General features: G+C 43.6%; 1 protein-coding gene across 2 annotated transcripts in view; it reads left to right on the top strand.

Annotated features, from left to right (window-relative positions):
- LOC126319999 (DNA repair protein REV1) overlaps positions 1 to 17,969 on the top strand; it is a 146,455-nt gene that overhangs the window by 33,557 nt on the left and 94,929 nt on the right. For both annotated transcript variants that reach the window (XM_049993745.1, XM_049993739.1), the window contains exon 3: positions 2,298 to 3,630. In XM_049993745.1, coding sequence (XP_049849702.1) covers positions 2,298 to 3,630 — 1,333 coding nt within the window. The remainder of the gene's footprint in view (positions 1 to 2,297; positions 3,631 to 17,969) is intronic.

Here is a 17,969-nt window from a genome sequence, read left to right as displayed (position 1 = left end):
CTTGTGGAGGCTGGTGTCCCTCCACTGTGGTTACGGCGCCAACAATTATTGGCGGCTTATGCTGCCCATGTTTTTAGTTTTCCCGGGCATCCAAATTATCGTGTCCTGTTCCCGCAGTCAGTCGTCCATCTGCCAGAACGTCGGCTCCGGTCGGGTTGTCCGATCGCCGTACATGTCAAACAGGATCTTTCCGGGCTTGGGTGTTTCCCTGTACCACCTCCTTTCCGGGCACCTCTGCGTACACCCGCATGGTGTGTGCCTCGCCGTTGCCTTCGGCTCGACTTGGCACAGGGCCCGAAGGACTCAGTCCCTCCAGAGGCCTTCCGACACCCCTTTTATTCCATCCTGGCCACGTATCAGGGCTCTGGTGTTGTCTACACCGATGGTTTGATGGTTGCAGGTCATGTCGGTTATGCACTAACTCTAGGGGACCATTCTTAACAATGTTCGTTGCTGGCTGGCTGCAGTGTTTACACTGCTGAGCTGGTCGCCATCTTTCGCGACCTAGAGTATATCCGCTCCTGCTCAGGTGAGTCCTTCATTATCTGTGGCGATTCCCTGAGCGGTTTATGAGCTCTCGACCAGTGTTTCCCTCATTCTCGTCTGGTGATGGCTATCCAGGAGTCCCTGCATACTCTCGCCCATAGCGGCAGGTCTGTGGTCTTTGTTTGGACCCCAGGCCATGTTGGTATACCCGGCAATGAAACTGTTGACCGCCTGGTGAAAGAGGCCACCAGTGCGCCATCTCTGGAGATTGGCCTCCCAGTGACTGATTTGCGGGCAGCCTTACGCCGCAAAGTTCTCTCGTTTTGGGATGCTGAATGGCGCGGTCTGATCACCCATAACAAACTCCGTGCCGTCAAGGACACGACGACTATGTGGCGGTCATCCATGCGAGCCAACCGCAGGGACTCAGTCGTCCTTTGTCGGCTCCGCATTGGCCACACCCGACTGACGCACAGTTATTTACTGTGTCGTGAGGATCCACCTAATTGTCGTTGTGGGGCGTCCTTGACGGTGGTCCATATTCTGTCGGAGTGCGCCATTTTAACCGTGCTCAGGCAGACTTTTGCAATGCCTGACACGCTCTCTGCTCTTTTATCAGATGACTCTGCCATGGTGGACTTGGTTTTGTGTTTTATTCGGGCAGGGGGTTTTTATCCTTTAATCTGAGTGTTTGTTTTATAGTGTTGATTCTGGCTTTTAGCCTCTGATTTTAAACTGAGTTTTTAAAGTGTTCTTGGTGGTGGGCTTTTCCTCTTTTTCTCTATGGTCGGCCAACCACCATCACACAGTGTGTTTTAATTGGTTTTGTCTGGTCTCTGTCAGAATATTTCATGTCCTGTTCCGTCTGCTGTCTTTCCTGTTGTTAGTTTTTTATTCTCTTTGGGTGGTTTTAGTTTTTATGGAACAAGGGACCGATGACCATAGTAGTCTGGTCCCTTTAATCCCACAAACCAAGCAATCTACCTCCATTCCACCCATCTCTCTCTCTCATCCCCCAACACCTCTCTCTTCACCCATCCCAAACTGTAAGAGAGAGAGAGAGAGAGAGAGAGAGAGAGAGAGAGAGAGAGAGAGAGTGTGTGTGTGTGTGTGTGTGTGTGTGTGTGTGTGTGTGTGTTAGAGAGAGAGAGAGAGAGAGAGTGAGGGGGGCTGGGGGGGGGGGGCACTTTTAGAAAGATTTTGTCATGAAGAACAGTTATCTCTCCACCTCCATAACTGAGATCACTAATGTATGGTTGTTTGGTGGAACTGCACTCATAATATAGCCCATTTTGTAATCCTGATGGAAAATTATTTACCAGATTTGGCTAGCAATAGGATGAAGGGTGGTGTCATAAAATTCTAGTTCACCAGACTTGATGCCAATGCCCTTGGTTAAATTACACACTTCTGTACTCTCTCGTGAAGTAAAATTGTATGACACTATTTTTGATTGTGATTCATCCATTTGATGGGAACATAGGTTTGGCAGTCCTCTCTTTTCTCTCATCTTCATCATAAGCATGTGGCCACGAGTCACACAAGTAAGGCAATAAATATCGCCCTTTGCTTCATACATGTCTGTTGTGTAGCACCTCTTTTATTTGATGGAGGGTGATCTACCATATACGTGTTTACAAGATGTAGTCTTCAAATTAGAAATTGAAAATAGTTGTTTGTGAGAGAATTACTGTGCCATTTTTAAAATTACTCGTCACTTACTTGCCACTATGTATTTATTCCCCTTGTTTGTTATGTACTTGTCATTTAATCTTTTATATGTTGTGAAGTACGTAATATTTCAATTTCAGAACCATCAGCTGATGAACTGAAGAGAATCATGGCCATATATGGAGGAGAGTATCACCAGTATGAATCCCATCGAACAACACACATAATTGCCTCAAATCTACCTGATTGTAAGATAAAAAAACTGAAGGTTTTGAATGTTGTCAAACCAGAGTGGATAACGGACAGCATAAAAGCTAAAAAACTACTTGATTATCGGATGTACTTACTCTACTCTAAACAATCAAAGACACAGCCTGCACTGAATTTCCTGCCTAAGCAACATTCAAGTGAAAGTAATTCTCTGTGTAAGAATTCTGTGGATGAAAATTTGGCAGATGATACCACTGGAGGTGATTACGAAAATAATAAAATAAATAAAGATGACTTAAACCCAAATAGGAGCAATTTTCTGACTGAAACACACACTAATGGAAATAACTGTAATGAAAGTGAATTAACTGGTGAGTCAGCCACTTCTGTTCATTATGCGACTAGAAATGACTTACCTGTACTTAATAATCCAATACCAGCAAGAGGAAAGGACATGTGCCTGGAAACAAAAGAGAAAGGAGAATTGAGTTTACCAGATAATAGAAGAATAACCCGTACAGCAGTGGACTCGGAGTTCTTATCAGAGTTTTATAATAATTCTCGCTTACACCATATCTCTACAATGGGTGCACTATTTAAACAGTATATTTGTAAATTGCGGGAAGAGTCAAACAAATCATATCCTGGAAGAATGAAACTGAAGAATTTAAAAAAGAATGGATCAAAACTTCCAGCCGAGTGTAGTTCACCTGTAAATGAAACATTATTTGACAACATGAATGATGATGAACTGTTAGCTGACGAAGGTTCCTTGGCAGATGAAAATATGAAATACAAGAAAATTATTATGCACATTGATATGGACTGTTTTTTTGTTTCTGTTGGCCTCAGAAATAGACCTGAGCTGAGGACACACCCAGTTGCTGTAACACATGCTAAAGGAAATCCTAGAAATGGGCCACAAAATAATTCTAGCAGAAAGGTTGAATTTGCATATTATAAAGAACGAAAGGAACAGAAATTAAAACTATCTAAAAATAGTAATGAAGTTAATAATAATCCAGTTGTAGAAAAAGAAACTGATGCTGCTGATTCTGATGATAATATGTGGTATGATAATATCGGAGACGGAGACTCCATGTCTGAAATAGCCTCATGCAATTACGAAGCACGAAAGGCAGGTGTATGTAATGGAATGTTCCTTGGGAGTGCTCTTAAAGTGTGTCCAAATTTAAAAACTATTCCATATGATTTTGAAGGTTACAAGGAAGTCTCATACACACTTTACAATATTGTAGCAAGGTAAGATACAGAAAACTTATTTTAAAGTCACTTGCCTTCATTGAGTTCCTTAGATACTTTCAAAAAGGAGAACCTTCAGGGATGTGGAACAAATCAAGCCATACTTTAACAAAAGAGAAGCAAATCATATAAACTTAATTTGTATTATATTTTTAATAATAAATCCTCCGTATACTACCTGATGCTATTCACAGAAATCATCAACTTTGGAATAAGCTCTTGCCTCCTCCATTATAATAAATAAAATGATGCTGTTTATCTCATATCAGTACCCTAATATTTACTTGATTAAATTGGCATTTATCTACAGCTAAAAGTACTGAGTCTTGTTTGCAGTTCATTACAACTAGTTGTTTGACTTTACAATGAACACTGCTACTTGCTTGTAGCTGAACAGTGCATTTCAATCCATAAATCGACATTTTCAGCTATGTTATACAAAAAGTGGCTATTGGGGTGTGCTTTTAACTTATATTTGACTGGCAGGAGTTCCCATTTTCTCATTTAACGTTATATGAGAGTAAGTTGATATCCTTGCATTTCACTCTTAATCTTATTAAACAATGGTAACTTCATGTTCAAATATCAGCAATGTTGGAAAAGATAGATTGTTGCTTACAATAAAAAAGAAATGTTAAGTCACAGACAGACACAATTAAAAGACATTTAAATAAAGCTTTATACCAAAGCATTCATCAGCAAAAGAGGACACACACAAACAAGAACACCCCATGCACACATGACTGCCAACTCCAGCATATTGTGCCAGAATGCAACTATCACACGGGATGCAAGCAGCAGTCTGGAGGGGTGGGGAAGGGAAAGGGATAGTAGTGTACAGGAGAGGGGGGAGAGAGATATGCTGTCTGGTGGTGTGTGCAGGGACTAGATTGCCAATGGTGCAGCGTCGAGAGGCTGTGGGGCAATGAGGTGGGAAAGAAGGATAAATGTGGGGGAAGATAGGTAGGTGCATTGCCAGTGGGCAGCAAATAAACAGTGTGGGAGACAAGATTGGGGATGGGAAGATAGGACAGAGGGGGTGATAATGTTGGATGGAGGGTGTGGGGGCAGTACGTTACCAAAGGTAGAGGCTGGGATTGTTATGAGAGTGGATAATGTGTTGTAACAGTAACTCCCTTCCTCACCTTCAGAAAAGCTGGTGGTGAAGGGAAGGATCGAAATGGCTCAGGTAGAGAAGCAGCCATTGAAATCAAGCATGTTGTGTTCAGCTGCATGTTGTGCCACAGGGTGGTCAACTCTGCTCTTAGCCATAGTTTGGCAGTGGCCATTCATCCTGGCGGTCAGGGGGTTGGTAGTCATACCAATATAAAAAGCTGTGCAATGATTGCAGCAGAGCTGGTAAATGAGATGGCTGCTTTCAAAGGTAGCCTGACAGCTGGTGGGGTAGGATAAACCTACGGCAAGAGTGGATTAACAAGTCCTGCGTGGAAGGACTGGGCACGTCTTGCCCCTAGGTCTTCCACAGGGATATGATCCTTGCGGCAAGGGGGTGGGATTCGGAGTGGCATAGGGATGCACTAGGACGTTGTGGAAGTTGGGTGGATGATGGAACAACACTTTGCGAGGGGTGGGAAGTGTCTTGTGTAGAATGTCCCTCATTTCAAGGCATAATGATAGGTAATCAGAGCCTTGGCAAAAGATGTGGCTCAGTTGTTCCAGTCCGGGGAGGTACTTAAAGACAAAGAGGGCACACCTTTGTGACCGTTTCTTGGGGGTGGTGGGAGGATTGGAGGTGTGAGGGGAAATGGCACGTGAGATTTGTTGGTGGACAGGTCTGGGGGATAGTGCTTGTCTGTGAAGGACTTGGTGAGGCCCTCAACATACTGAGCAAGGGAGTTTTTGTCACTGCAGATATGCTTTCCCCACATGGCCCGGCTGTATAGGAGTGGTTTTTTGGTGTGGTGGGTATGACAGCTGTCAAAATTCAGGTACTGTTGGTGGTTGGAGGGTTTAAATTGGAGACATGTGCAGATGGAGCCATCAGAAAGGAGAAAGTGAACATTGAGGAAGATTACAAGCTGCTGAGGTTGTGAAGGAACGAAGGTAGAATGTCTTGGCCCTGAGTCCAGTTCTTGAATATATCATCATCAAAGAATCTGAACCAGAGTAATGGTTTGGCATTTTGGGAGGCGAGGATGGTACCTAGAATGCCCATAAACAGGTTGTCGTAAGAGTGCAACTTGTGGTTGCCCATGACTGTGCTGCAAAATTGTTTATATACCTTCCCTTCAGAGGAGGGGGGTTAAGATAATGTTAGTAAGGTGTATAGGAATGAGGTATTGGGTTTGGAGTCAGGAGGATGTTTGGAAAGGTTGTGTTCATTAGAGGTAAGACCATGGCCATGAGGGACGTTGGTGTACAGGGCGCTGACATCAGCAGTGACGAGTAGGGATCCAGGAGGTAAAAAGGTGTGGATGGTGGAGAGTGGGTGAAGGAAATGGTTGATGTGGCATGCTAGATTATGAGCAGTTGGTTGGAAGTGTTGGTCAATGAGGGCCAAAATTCTTTCAGTGAGACAGAATAATCATCTGCAATGGGGTGTCCAGGATTGTTTGGTTTGTGGATTTTGGAGACCATGTGGAAGGTGTGTGTGTGTGTGTGTGTGTGTGTGTGTGTGTGTGTGTGTGTGTGTGTGTGTGTTGTGTGTGTGTGTGTGTGTTTGTGTGTGTGTGTGTGTGTGTGTGTGCGTGTGCGGGGTGTCATAGGGGCGAGGAGGGAAATGGATACAGGGCAGAGTTTCTGGGAAGGGCAATGATTGAAGGTTGTGATAGACTTGTGCGATGAGATCACTCTAGCAGAATTTACATGTGGAGAGTCAGATAAATGGCAGAGTCCTTCTGCCAGGTAGTCACTGTGATTCATAACAGAGGGTGGGACCTTTGTGTGCACGTAGGATGATTAGGACCGGATTTGTTTTGAGATTGTTTATGGCTATTCTTTCTTATAGTGAGAGAGAGGGACCTGGGGAAGCTAAGTTGGAGGTAAGGCATTCCTGGATGGTGACCAGTGGGTGGTTAGATGGGAGGCTCATGGTTGGGTGGTGGTATGAACTGAAAGAAGCAGAGTTTAATGTTGGAATTTGTGTGATTATGGTTGGAGGGACTGGCAATTTCCACTGCAGGGATAGGGATGAGGAGAGCAGGTCCTTGGTCTTTGACAAGTCCAGTGTGGTTAAGTTTGGATGTAATGCGAAAGGTGAGGTGGAGATGACTCAAATTTCTGTGGAGTTAGTAGTTTTGGTGGAAAGGTTAACAACTGTGTGAAGGGCATGTTTTAACTCTGGATTTGATGGAGTGTTGATAGGAAGATTTTGGGGGATGTGGCAAGTTGGAAAGGTCAGCTAGGCAGGGTGTGCCTGCTATGAGGGGTGGAAGGGGGGGAACACTGCGGATATGATAGTAGTGCCCGGAGGTGGCAGTAGTGTGTCAGCTGCTTGGATAACTTAGTGAGGTTGTGTCAGGAAAGCTCCTCCAGGTGCTCAGGAGCAAGGGATTCAACTTCAGAGATGTGATGTATGGAGTAGGGATTGCATAGTAATAATATCTTGCAGAGGTGGTTCTGGGATGCCTGTGTCATGGAGATATATTTTTGCGGTACCAGGTTTAAGAGGGCCAGGGATTGGCTGAATCAGAAAAATTGTTTTAAGGAGGGGTGGGATTCAGAGAAAGGACTATTTTCAGTTAGGCCATTTTAGGAGACTCCGTGGTTCAGGCAGCATTTGAGAAACTGTATATGGGAGTGAGTTTTAGCCACGGATAGGGATAAGTCCCTTAACTGGTGCAGAAAGGTGGACCAGAAGTCAATTGTGGCAGTAATGGTGTAAAGGAAATGGGAATTATGCAGAAATGGGCAAAATAAGTGTTGATGATTGTGAGAAGAGTTGGGTAAGTGATAAAAAAAAGTGTAAAATCCGTAAAAAGCATATAAAGACATAGAAACATGCACAGATATGCAAAAGTACACACAGATACCTAAAAATACACACAAATGTGTAAAAGTCTGCAAAACTACATGACACAGCATGAAACCAAATAAAAATATGCACAAATATGAAAAACTTGTACACAAACATGAGAGAAAAGAAATGATGAAGAGTGTGTGTGTGTGTGTGTGTTTTGCTATAAGCAAACAGAGAGGGAGAAGAGTGGACTACTTCAAGGATCAGAAGTTCATGAGGCATGGGCAGATGGGGAAAATAAAATGCAGAAGTACATCAGGGTGAGGAATGAAGTGGGATCAGCAGGAATAAATATAATTATAATCGCCAGAGGAAAGAGTCTGGGAGACCAGATGCTGCATCAACATCCACACTGTCACGAAATCTCTGTTGTATGCGGGCAATTGTTGATACAGTGTGGCTTAGAAGTAAATGCAGTTTGGAAGGCTGTGGATAAATGCAGGAAAGAAGAGAAAAAATGGACACTGAGAAGAGTAATGCTCAGACACAAGTGACAGGGGAAAATATCACAGGGTTGTAGAATAGAAAAAAAAGCCGTTTGGCAGACTATAACAGTGGTAACTCCTGGTAGGAATATAAAAAATGTAGGAAAGGAAAGTTTGCTACTTTCCATAAAGAACACATTAAGTTGCAGACAGGCACAAATAAAGCTTTTAACCATACCCTTCATCAGCAAAAGAGAAATACATGCACCTTTCATACACACAAGCAAGCACACCTCATGCACATGACCACCAACCCCAGCATGTTGTGCCAGAATGCAACTATCGCATGGTATGTAAGCAGCAATCCGGAGGGGGAGGGAAGGGGAAGGGATAATAGTGCATGGGTGGGGGAACAGAGGAACACTCTCTGGTAGTGTGCAAGGACTGGAATGCCAACAGGTGCAGTTTCAGGAGGTTGTTGGACAGGGAGGTGAGAAAAAAGGAGAGGAGCATGGATGGGTGCATTGGCAGAGAATGGAAAATAAACAGGTTGGGAGATGAGAAAGTGGAGGGGACGATATGACAGAGGCAGTGGAAACTGTTGGGTGGAGGGCGTGAGTGCAGTACATTTCCTTAGGTTGACACCGGGATAATTATGGGAGTGGGGAATGTGTTGTAAGAATAACTCCTATCAGCAACCTCGGAAAAGCTAGTGGTGTAGGGAAGGATCCAGATGGCTCGACTAGTGAAGCAGCCATTGAAATCAAGTATGTTATGTTGAGTTGCATGTTGTGCCACAGTTTGGCAGTGGCTATTCATCCTGGTGGACAGGTGGTTGGTAGTCATATCAGTGTAAAAAACTGGGCAATGGTTGTAGCAGAGGTGCAATGACGTGACATGGCTACTTTCACAGGTGGCCCGGCTCCTGAAGGGGTAGGAAAACCTGTGACAGCACAGGAATAGGAAGTGCTGGGTGGACAGACTGGGCAGGTCTTGCACGTGGGTATTTCACAGGGATATGATCCTTGTGGCAAGGGGTTGGGACTGGGAGTGGCATAGAGATGGAGTAGGATGTTGTGGAGGTTGGGTAGGTGATGGAACACCATTTTAGGAGGGGTGGGAAGTATCTCAGGTAGGATATCCATCATTTAGTTCATAATGATAGGTTATCAAAGCCCTGCCCTAGGATGTGGTTCAGTTGTTCCAGTCCAGCGTGGTGCTGGGTATTTATCACTGCTTCCACAATGCAGCAACTGTTCTACCATCCTCATAACACTGCATTAAACTATTCCAGTCCATGTCAATACAGAAAAATCCATCCTCTGGTTCCGTATCTAATTGTGATAGTAAATCAACATAATCAGAAATTGAGTCCACCTTGATGCAAAACATTTTGTTATTTGTTTACTCATTCATTTCCCAAACTAGTTCTGGTGACAAATCTCACCATCGTCAATGGGTGTTTTCAAATCTAAAACATGCAGAAAATAGTGTAGTTATATAAACACAGTAACACATTTTTACTGTTTTTCTTCTTCTTCTTCTTCTTCTTCTTCTTCTTCAATATAGTTTTCTATAAATACTTTCATATTACCATATTTATTGTACGTTATGACATGTTTTTGTGAATTATTGTCACTGTTTGCAACATATTTTCTGTGCTTTTTGCTGTTGCCCTCTTTTCTCGGCAAACATCATGTCATCTGCAACTGTGTGAGTGGCTGTTAGTAAACAAATACTAAAAGGTGAATTTTGTATGTCAGCAAAACACGCTTGGGGTTGCGGTAGTTTTGTGGAATACAGTTTTTTGTGTGTACTGGGCTGTTACTTAGTTATTCATGTACTAACATTCATTGGATGGGATGTAGCTGATTCTATACACAGAAAAAAACACCTTGTTATAATTATATGTTTTGTTTGTCACTGTATAACATTCAATTTATTGGTTATGAAATGCAGACTAAAGTCGAATAAATTGCAAAACACTTAGGAAATTAAGAAATGGGACTTGAATAAATTAAAACACGCAGAGATTGTTGAGAGTTTCGAATAGAGCGTTTGGCAATGACTACCTAAAACAAGGGAAAATAATGCAAAAGATGAAGTAGTGCAGGCAACAGTGGGAAAACTAGGCAAAAATACACGGCCAAACAGAAATCCTTGGCATTTACCAGAAGATATTGAATTTAATTAATGGAAGGACAAAATATAAAAATGCAGCAAATGAAACTTGAAAATTGAAATACACACACACAAAACTTGAAGAATGATGAAAAGAGCAATGTACCAGAGGAGGAATACCTAGAGGATAAATGCAAAGCTGTAAAAGCATGAACAACCATAAGAAAGGTAGCTGCTGCCTGTAGGGAAATTAAAGACTCCTATGTAGAACAATTGTATAAATTATAGAAACTCATTGACAATATTATTGGAAGAGGAAATGGATGAAGATGAGATGAGTGATGTGATCTACATCTATACTGTGCAAACCACATTACAGTTTAATGGAGGGTACTTTGTGTACCAGTGTCAGTTACCGCTTTTCCTGTTCCAGTTGTGATTGGTTTGTGGGAAGAATGACTGCTAGTAAGCCTCTGTCTAGGCTCAAATCTCTCTCTTATTTGATCTTCTTGGTGTTTTTGCAAGAATATGTAAGAAGAAGTCATATACTGGCTGACACTTCTGTGAATGTACACCCTCAAAAATTTGCCAGTAAACTACATTGCGATGCAGAATACTTATCTTGCAGTGTCTTACATTGCGATGCAGAATACCTATCTTGCAGTGTCTACCACTAGAGTTGTCTGAACAGCTCTGTGATGTTTTTGCACTTACTAAGTTAACCTGTAATGAAATGTACTGCTTTTCTTTTAATCTTCTATAATTCACGTTTGAAACCCATCTGGTGTGGACACTACGAGAATTTGACAAAGCACTGAATGATATAAGGTGAAACAAGGTCACCTGGAGTAGGTTACATTCCTTCAGAATTAGGTTACATTCCTTCAGAATTATTAATCCTCTTGGGGCAACTAACCATGACTGAAGTATTCCACATGGTATGCTACATGTATGAGACTGACTTCAAGAAAAATGTAACAATCCCAATACCAAAGAAAGCATGTGGTAACAAGTGTGAATAGTACTGAGTCATTAGTTTAATAAGCCATGGTTGTAACTATCATCGTTGTCATCATCATCATCATCATCATCATCATCTTGAACAGTTTTCAACCCTGGGCTTGTTCTGTTTGGAACATAAGCTTCACCATCTAATCTCATTTTCCCACCAGCTCTCTGGGTTCACTCTGGTCCAGTACTCACCTCATTTTTCACCACACTCCTCCACAACTTTCAGCCATTTATCCCTCAGTCTTCCTCTTAGGCATTTCCTTCACTTCTTCACTTCGTGTTTCTTTTTGGGCTCCTCATGTTTTCCATTCTCTTTGAGTGTCCATACCATCTTAACCTTGAAGTTTCTATGCTGCTCTGCAAGGGTTCCTCTCTCAATATTTTCCTTGTCCTTTCATGCCTCATCCTATTGTACTTCTGACCAACTGTGGTTCATATGATTGTAATATTCTTACATCTCTTTTCTTCATTACCCATGTTGAGATGCGAAGATCAGTATTGGGTTGTAGTAAATTATATTTATTATTTCCTTGCTTTTTAGTGGCACAGATCATAAAGTCATCTGCGAACATCATTGCTCTTATTTTGTCTTCTCCAGTTTTTTTCTGCCACATGATCTCATCCAAGACCACAGTGAAGACTGACACTGTCCTGTTTCACACCACTTATTAGCTGGAACCAGTCTGCCCTTTCATTTACCACTTTCACATAACTTGGACTTCCTCAATAAATCTCCTCCACTCTCTTCTTTTCTTGTTCTTTCCGGACCTTATCTCTACGGACACTGTCAAATACATTTTCTATATCAAGAAAGATCATCACAAGATCTTCCTCAGATTCATGGTGGTGCTCCTGAAGCCGCCTCTTTGCAAATGTGAGGTCGACAGGTGACCTGCCAGGCCTGAAGCCATGCTGCTGTGCTCTCAATTTGTTCTCAACCTTTGTTTGGATTCTGCGCTCCAGGATCTTCATATACCTTGGCACAGTTTGGTATCAGTGCAACTCCCTTGTAGTTTCTGCAATTTTCCCAACTCTCTTTCTTGAATGTAGGGACAGTTAGTTCCCTTTTCCAATCTTCTGGAGTTTTCTTATCATTCCATACCACTCTCATCACAAAGTACAGCCACTGTTTCTGAATCTCCCATGCTGCCTTCACCATTTCATGAGACATACTTCATCCATACTTGATGTCTTTCATCTTGTCCAGAGCCATTTCCATTTCTTCCTTTGTCATGTCATCCACCCCCACCTCCCCGCCCGCCGCCCCCTCCAACCTCCTAAGAGTTGACTTCTAGTACCTTAAGTTCACAATTGCGAATATAGACAACCATTAACTGTATAATGGAATGGTGACAATGAAAGTTTCTGCCAGACTGGGATTTGAGCCCAGATTACCTGCATATCGTGAGCAGTTGCTTACCATTAGGCTATCTGGTTATTACTCATGGCTAGACCCAAGCTTTCATGTGTCATGAACCATGTATCTGGAACATGCACTCTTGTATATTTCCATACAAGGGAAGCTTTTAGTCGAAAGCGCTTGCCTAGTGTCAGCAGATAAATGTGATATTTCAGAGCCTATGTTGTTCAGAAATATACAATGCAATTTTCCTTCAGGCATGCATGCATATCTGAAGGAACAGGCACTGTGGCAACTACAGTCATTATGAAATACATGAAATGTATTTGCAGTTGCAAATATGGACAACCATCTGTTGCATAATGGAATGATGTCAATGAAAATTTGTGCCGGACTGGGACTCAAATCCAGATTTCCTGCTTATTGTGAGTGTCACCTTACCATTGCAGTCTCCAAGTATGATTCATAGCCATACCTAAGGTTCCATATGTCATCAACTGTGTGTCTACAACCTGCACTCGGGCATACATTACATAAATTCCTGTACAGGAAAAACATTGTAATTGAAATTTTTTGCCCGGTGTCGGTGCATAAATACAATATTGCAGTGCCTATGTTGTTCTGAAATACAGTGCAATGTCATATTTATCCACTGACACTTGGAAAGCGGCTTGCAATTAAAATGCCTCCCCTGTACAGGAATGTACATAATGGATATATGAGTGCAGGTTATAGACACTTGGTTGACAACAGATACAAGTTTGGATCTGACTGTAAATCATGCTCGGATAGCCCAGTGATGAGGTGACTGCTCTCATTAAGTGGGAAATCTGGGTTTGAGTCCTGGTCTGGCACAAATTTTCATTGTCGTCATTCCATTGCATAGCCGTCTGTATTCGCAACTGTGAATATGTTTTACGTACTATATAATGGCTGTAGTCACTGCAATGCTTGTTCCTTTGGACACACACGCATGTCCGAAGTAACATTGCATTGTAGTTCTGAACAACACAGGCACTGAAATATCTTATTGTATCCATCATTCTTGTCCGTTCTTCCACCCACTTCTGTCTCTCCTCAGCCACTGTCTTATTTTCTTATTTCTTCTTTTTCTTATACTCGTCTGTTGCTATCTCCGTACTTTCTTGGAACAATAATCTGAAGGTCTTGTTATTCATTCCCACTACTTTGCGTCTTGCATCCACCTTTGTCTCTCCTTCCATCGCTTTCTGCCACTTGTCCTTCCACATACAGCTACTGCAGCTTCCGCCATAGCACTTGTAAAATACTAACATGATTTATCTAAAGATGAATGGAATGACTGCTAGAAACTAATTTGGGGGATGATCAGTCTGACTTCTGATGGAAATATAGCAATACATAACCTACACATTTTCTGGGAACATAGGTTGAAGAAGGCAAATGGACATTGATAGTGTTTGTAGATTTACGTAATGCTTCTGACAAAGTTGAATTTAATATATTATTTGAAATTCTGAAATGAAAGATTATTTATAAGTGCTACAGTAGCAAAAATGCAGTTTTAAGAGTCAAATGACACAAAAGCTGGCAGTAACTGAGAAAGGAGTGAGACAGAGCTGTAGCCTATTCCTCGTGTTGTTCAGTCTGTACAGTAAGCAGTAAGGGAAACTAAGAAGAAATCTGGAAAGAGAATTAAAGCTCAGAAGAAAATGAAAACTTTATTTGCTGATGATACGCTAATTCAATCAAAGATGGCAAAGTAATTTAAAGATCAGCTGAACAGAATGGAAAGAATCTTGAGAAATAGTAGAAGATGAAGGCTTGACTGTTGTTAGATGTGTCAAGTGGACACGGGGGTGCAGTAGTTATGCATATGTGAAAATACTTGCATGGGAAAGTCTAACTTGGAGAGCTGCAACAGACCAGTCATCGGACTAACGACTACAGCCACATGTCTATAAAATATATGTAATGTAAATAAAATAAAAAGAAACTTCCAAATGGGAAAAATATATTAAAAACAAAGATTCCAAGACTTACCAAGCAGGAAAGCGCCGGCAGACAGGCACAATGAACAAAACACACAAACACACACACAGAATTACTAGCTTTCGCAACCGATGGTTGCTTCTTCAGGAAGGAGGGGGAAAGACGAAAGGATGTGGGTTTTAAGGGAGAGGGTAAGGAGTCATTCCAATCCCGGGAGCGGAAAGACTTCCCTTAGGGGGAAAAAAAAAGGACAGGTGTACACTCCCACACACACACACACACACACACACACACACACACACACACACACACACACACATCCATCCGCACATACACAGACACAAGCAGACATATTTAAAGGCAAAGAGTGAGGGCAGAGATGTCAGTTGAGGCGGAAGAAGTTGTTGAAAGACAGGTGAGGTATGAGCGGTGGCAACTTGAAATTAGCGGAGGTTGAGGCCTGGCGGATATCGAGAAGAGAGGATATACTGAAGGGCGAGTTCCCATCTCCGGAGTTCGGATAGGTTGGTGTTGGTGGGAAGTATCCAGATAACTCGGACGGTGTAACACTGTGCCAAGATGTGCTGGCTGTGCACCAAGGCATGTTTAGCCACACGGTGATCCTCATTACCAACAAACACTGTCTGCCTGTGTCCATTCATGCGAATGGACAGTTTGTTGCTGGTCATTCCCACATAGAAAGCGTCACAGTGCAGGCAGGTCAGTTGGTAAATCACGTGGGTGCTTTCACACGTGGCTCTCCCTTTGATCGTGTACACCTTCCAGGTTACAGGACTGGAGTAGGTGGTGGTGGGAGGGTGCATAGGACAGGTTTTACACCGGGGGCGGTTGCAAGGGTAGGAGCCAGAGGGTAGGGAAGGTGGTTTGGGGATTTCATAGGGATGAACCAAGAGGTTATGAATGTTAGGTGGACGGCGGAAAGACACTCTTTGTGGAGTGGGGAGGATTTCATGAAGGATGGATCTCATTTCGGGGCAGGATTTTAGGAAGTCGTATCCCTGCTGGAGAGCCACATTCAAGGTCTGATCCAGTCCCGGGAAGTATTCTGTCACAAGTGGGGCACTTTTGGGGTTCGTCTGTGAGAGGTTCTGGGTTTGAGGGGATGAGGAAGTGGCTCTGGTTATCTGCTTCTGTACCAGGTCGGGAGGGTAGTTGCGGGATGCGAAAGCTGTTTTCAGGTTGTTGGTGTAATGGTCGAGGGATTCAGGAATGGAGCAGATTCGTTTGCCACGAAGGCCTAGGCTGTAGGGAAGGGACCGTTTGATGTGGAATGGGTGGCAGCTGTCATAATGGAGGTACTGTTGCTTGTTGGTGGGTTTGATGTGGACGGATGTGTGAAGCTGGCCATTGGACAGATGGAGGTCAACGTCTAGGAAAGTGGCATGGGATTTGGAGTAGGACCAGGTGAATCTGATGGACCCAAAGGAGTTGAGGTTGTAGAGGAAATTCTGGAGTTGTTCTTCACTGTGAGTCCAGATCATGAAGATGTCATCAATAAATCTGTACCAAACTTTGGGTTGGCAGGCTTGGGTAACCAAGAAGGCTTCCTCTAAGCGACCCATAAATAGGTTGGCATACGAGGGGGCCATCCTGGTACCTATGGCTGTTCCCTTTAATTGTTGGTATGTCTGGCCTTCAAAAGTGAAGAGGTTGTGGGTCAGGATGAAGCTGGCTAAGGTGACGATAAAAGAAGTTTTAGGTAGGGGTGCAGGTGATCGGCATGAAAGGAAGTGCTCCATTGCAGCGAGGCCCTGGACGTGCGGGATATTCGTGTATAGGGAAGTGGCATCAATGGTTACAAGGATGGTTTCCGGGGGTAATAGACTGGGTACGGATTCCAGGCGTTCGAGAAAGTGGTTGGTGTCTTTGATGAAGGATGGGAGACTGCATGTAATGGGTTGAAGGTGTTGATCCGCGTAGGCAGAGATACATTCTGTGGGGGCTTGGTAACCAACTACAATGGGGCGGCCAGGATGTTTGGGTTTGTGAATTTTAGGAAGTAGGTAGATGGTAGGAGTGCGAGGTGTCGGTGGGGTCAGGAGTTTGATGGAGTCAGGTGAAAGGTTTTGTAGGGGGGCTAAACTGTTTAGAACAGCATGCCACCCTCCACCTCAAAAAACTATCCAATCTCCTGGTTTCCCACCTCCGGAAAGGCAACTCACTCACCCTCCACAACCTTTCCAACAAACCTCAACCTCCTCTCATTGCACACAGACCCAGTCTCTCTCATCTACTCAATCTCCCACTTCCAGCTCCACTCCCCCCAACACCTCAAAATTTTAGTCAACACAATCTGGAACCACAACACCCCAATTCAGTAGTTAACCTTTCCTCCAAACCCCTCTCCCAATCCGAAACCTCTGTCCTATCCAAAGGCCTCACCTTCAGCCCCACTCCCAGGTTCAACCAATCTGCCCTTGTCAAAGATTTACTGTCCTACACTCGTAGTCTCTGCTGGAAATATCACTTTGCCACGAAGAAAAATAATCCTGATCCCACTCCTAATGATCCAACTCCCCAAGACACTATCCAAATTGAACCCTGCCTGCAACAGTTCCGTCCTCCATCACAGCAGGCCCCACCTTCTCTTCCTCAAAATCACCCTCTCCAAACCTTCCAGGAATTTCTCACTTCCAGCCTTGCCTCTCAATCTTTCTTGAAAAACCTTAATTCTACTCCCAACATCACCACAGCCAAAGCCCAGGCTATCCGTGATCTGAAAGCTGACCGATCCATCATCATTCTTCCGGCTGACAAGGGTTCCACGACCGTGGTACTTCATCGTCGGGAGTATGTGGCTGAGGGACTGCGTCAGCTTTCAGACAACTCTACATAGAAAGTTTGCCAAGGTAATTCCATTCCTGATGTCCAGGCGGAGCTTCAAGGAATCCTCAGAACCTTAGGCCCCCTACCAAACCTTTCACCTGACTCCATCAAACTCCTGACCCCACCGACACCTCGCACTCCTACCTTCTACCTACTTCCTAAAATTCACAAACCCAAACATCCTGGCCGCCCCATTGTAGCTGGTTACCAAGCCCCCACAGAACGTCACTCTGCCTACGTGGATCAACTCCTTCAACCCATTACATGCAGTCTCCCATCCTTCATCAAAGACACCAACCACTTTCTCGAATGCCTGGAATCTGTACCCAGTCTGTTACCCCCGGAAACCATCCTTGTAACCATTGATGCCACTTCCCTATACACGAATATCCCGCACGTCCAGGGCCTCGCTGCAATGGAGCACTTCCTTTCACGCCGATCACCTGCCACCCTACCTAAAACTTCTTTCCTCGTCACCTTAGCCAGCTTCATCCTGACCCACAACCTCTTCACTTTTGAAGGCCAGACATACCAACAATTAAAGGGAACAGCAATGGGTACCAGGATGGCCCCCTCGTATGCCAACCTATTTATGGGTCACTTAGAGGAAGCCTTCTTGGTTACC

The sequence above is a fragment of the Schistocerca gregaria genome, chromosome 2, assembly GCF_023897955.1.
Source record: "Schistocerca gregaria isolate iqSchGreg1 chromosome 2, iqSchGreg1.2, whole genome shotgun sequence".
Taxonomy (NCBI): domain Eukaryota; kingdom Metazoa; phylum Arthropoda; class Insecta; order Orthoptera; family Acrididae; genus Schistocerca; species Schistocerca gregaria.
This window is presented reverse-complemented; position numbering and strand designations above follow the sequence as displayed.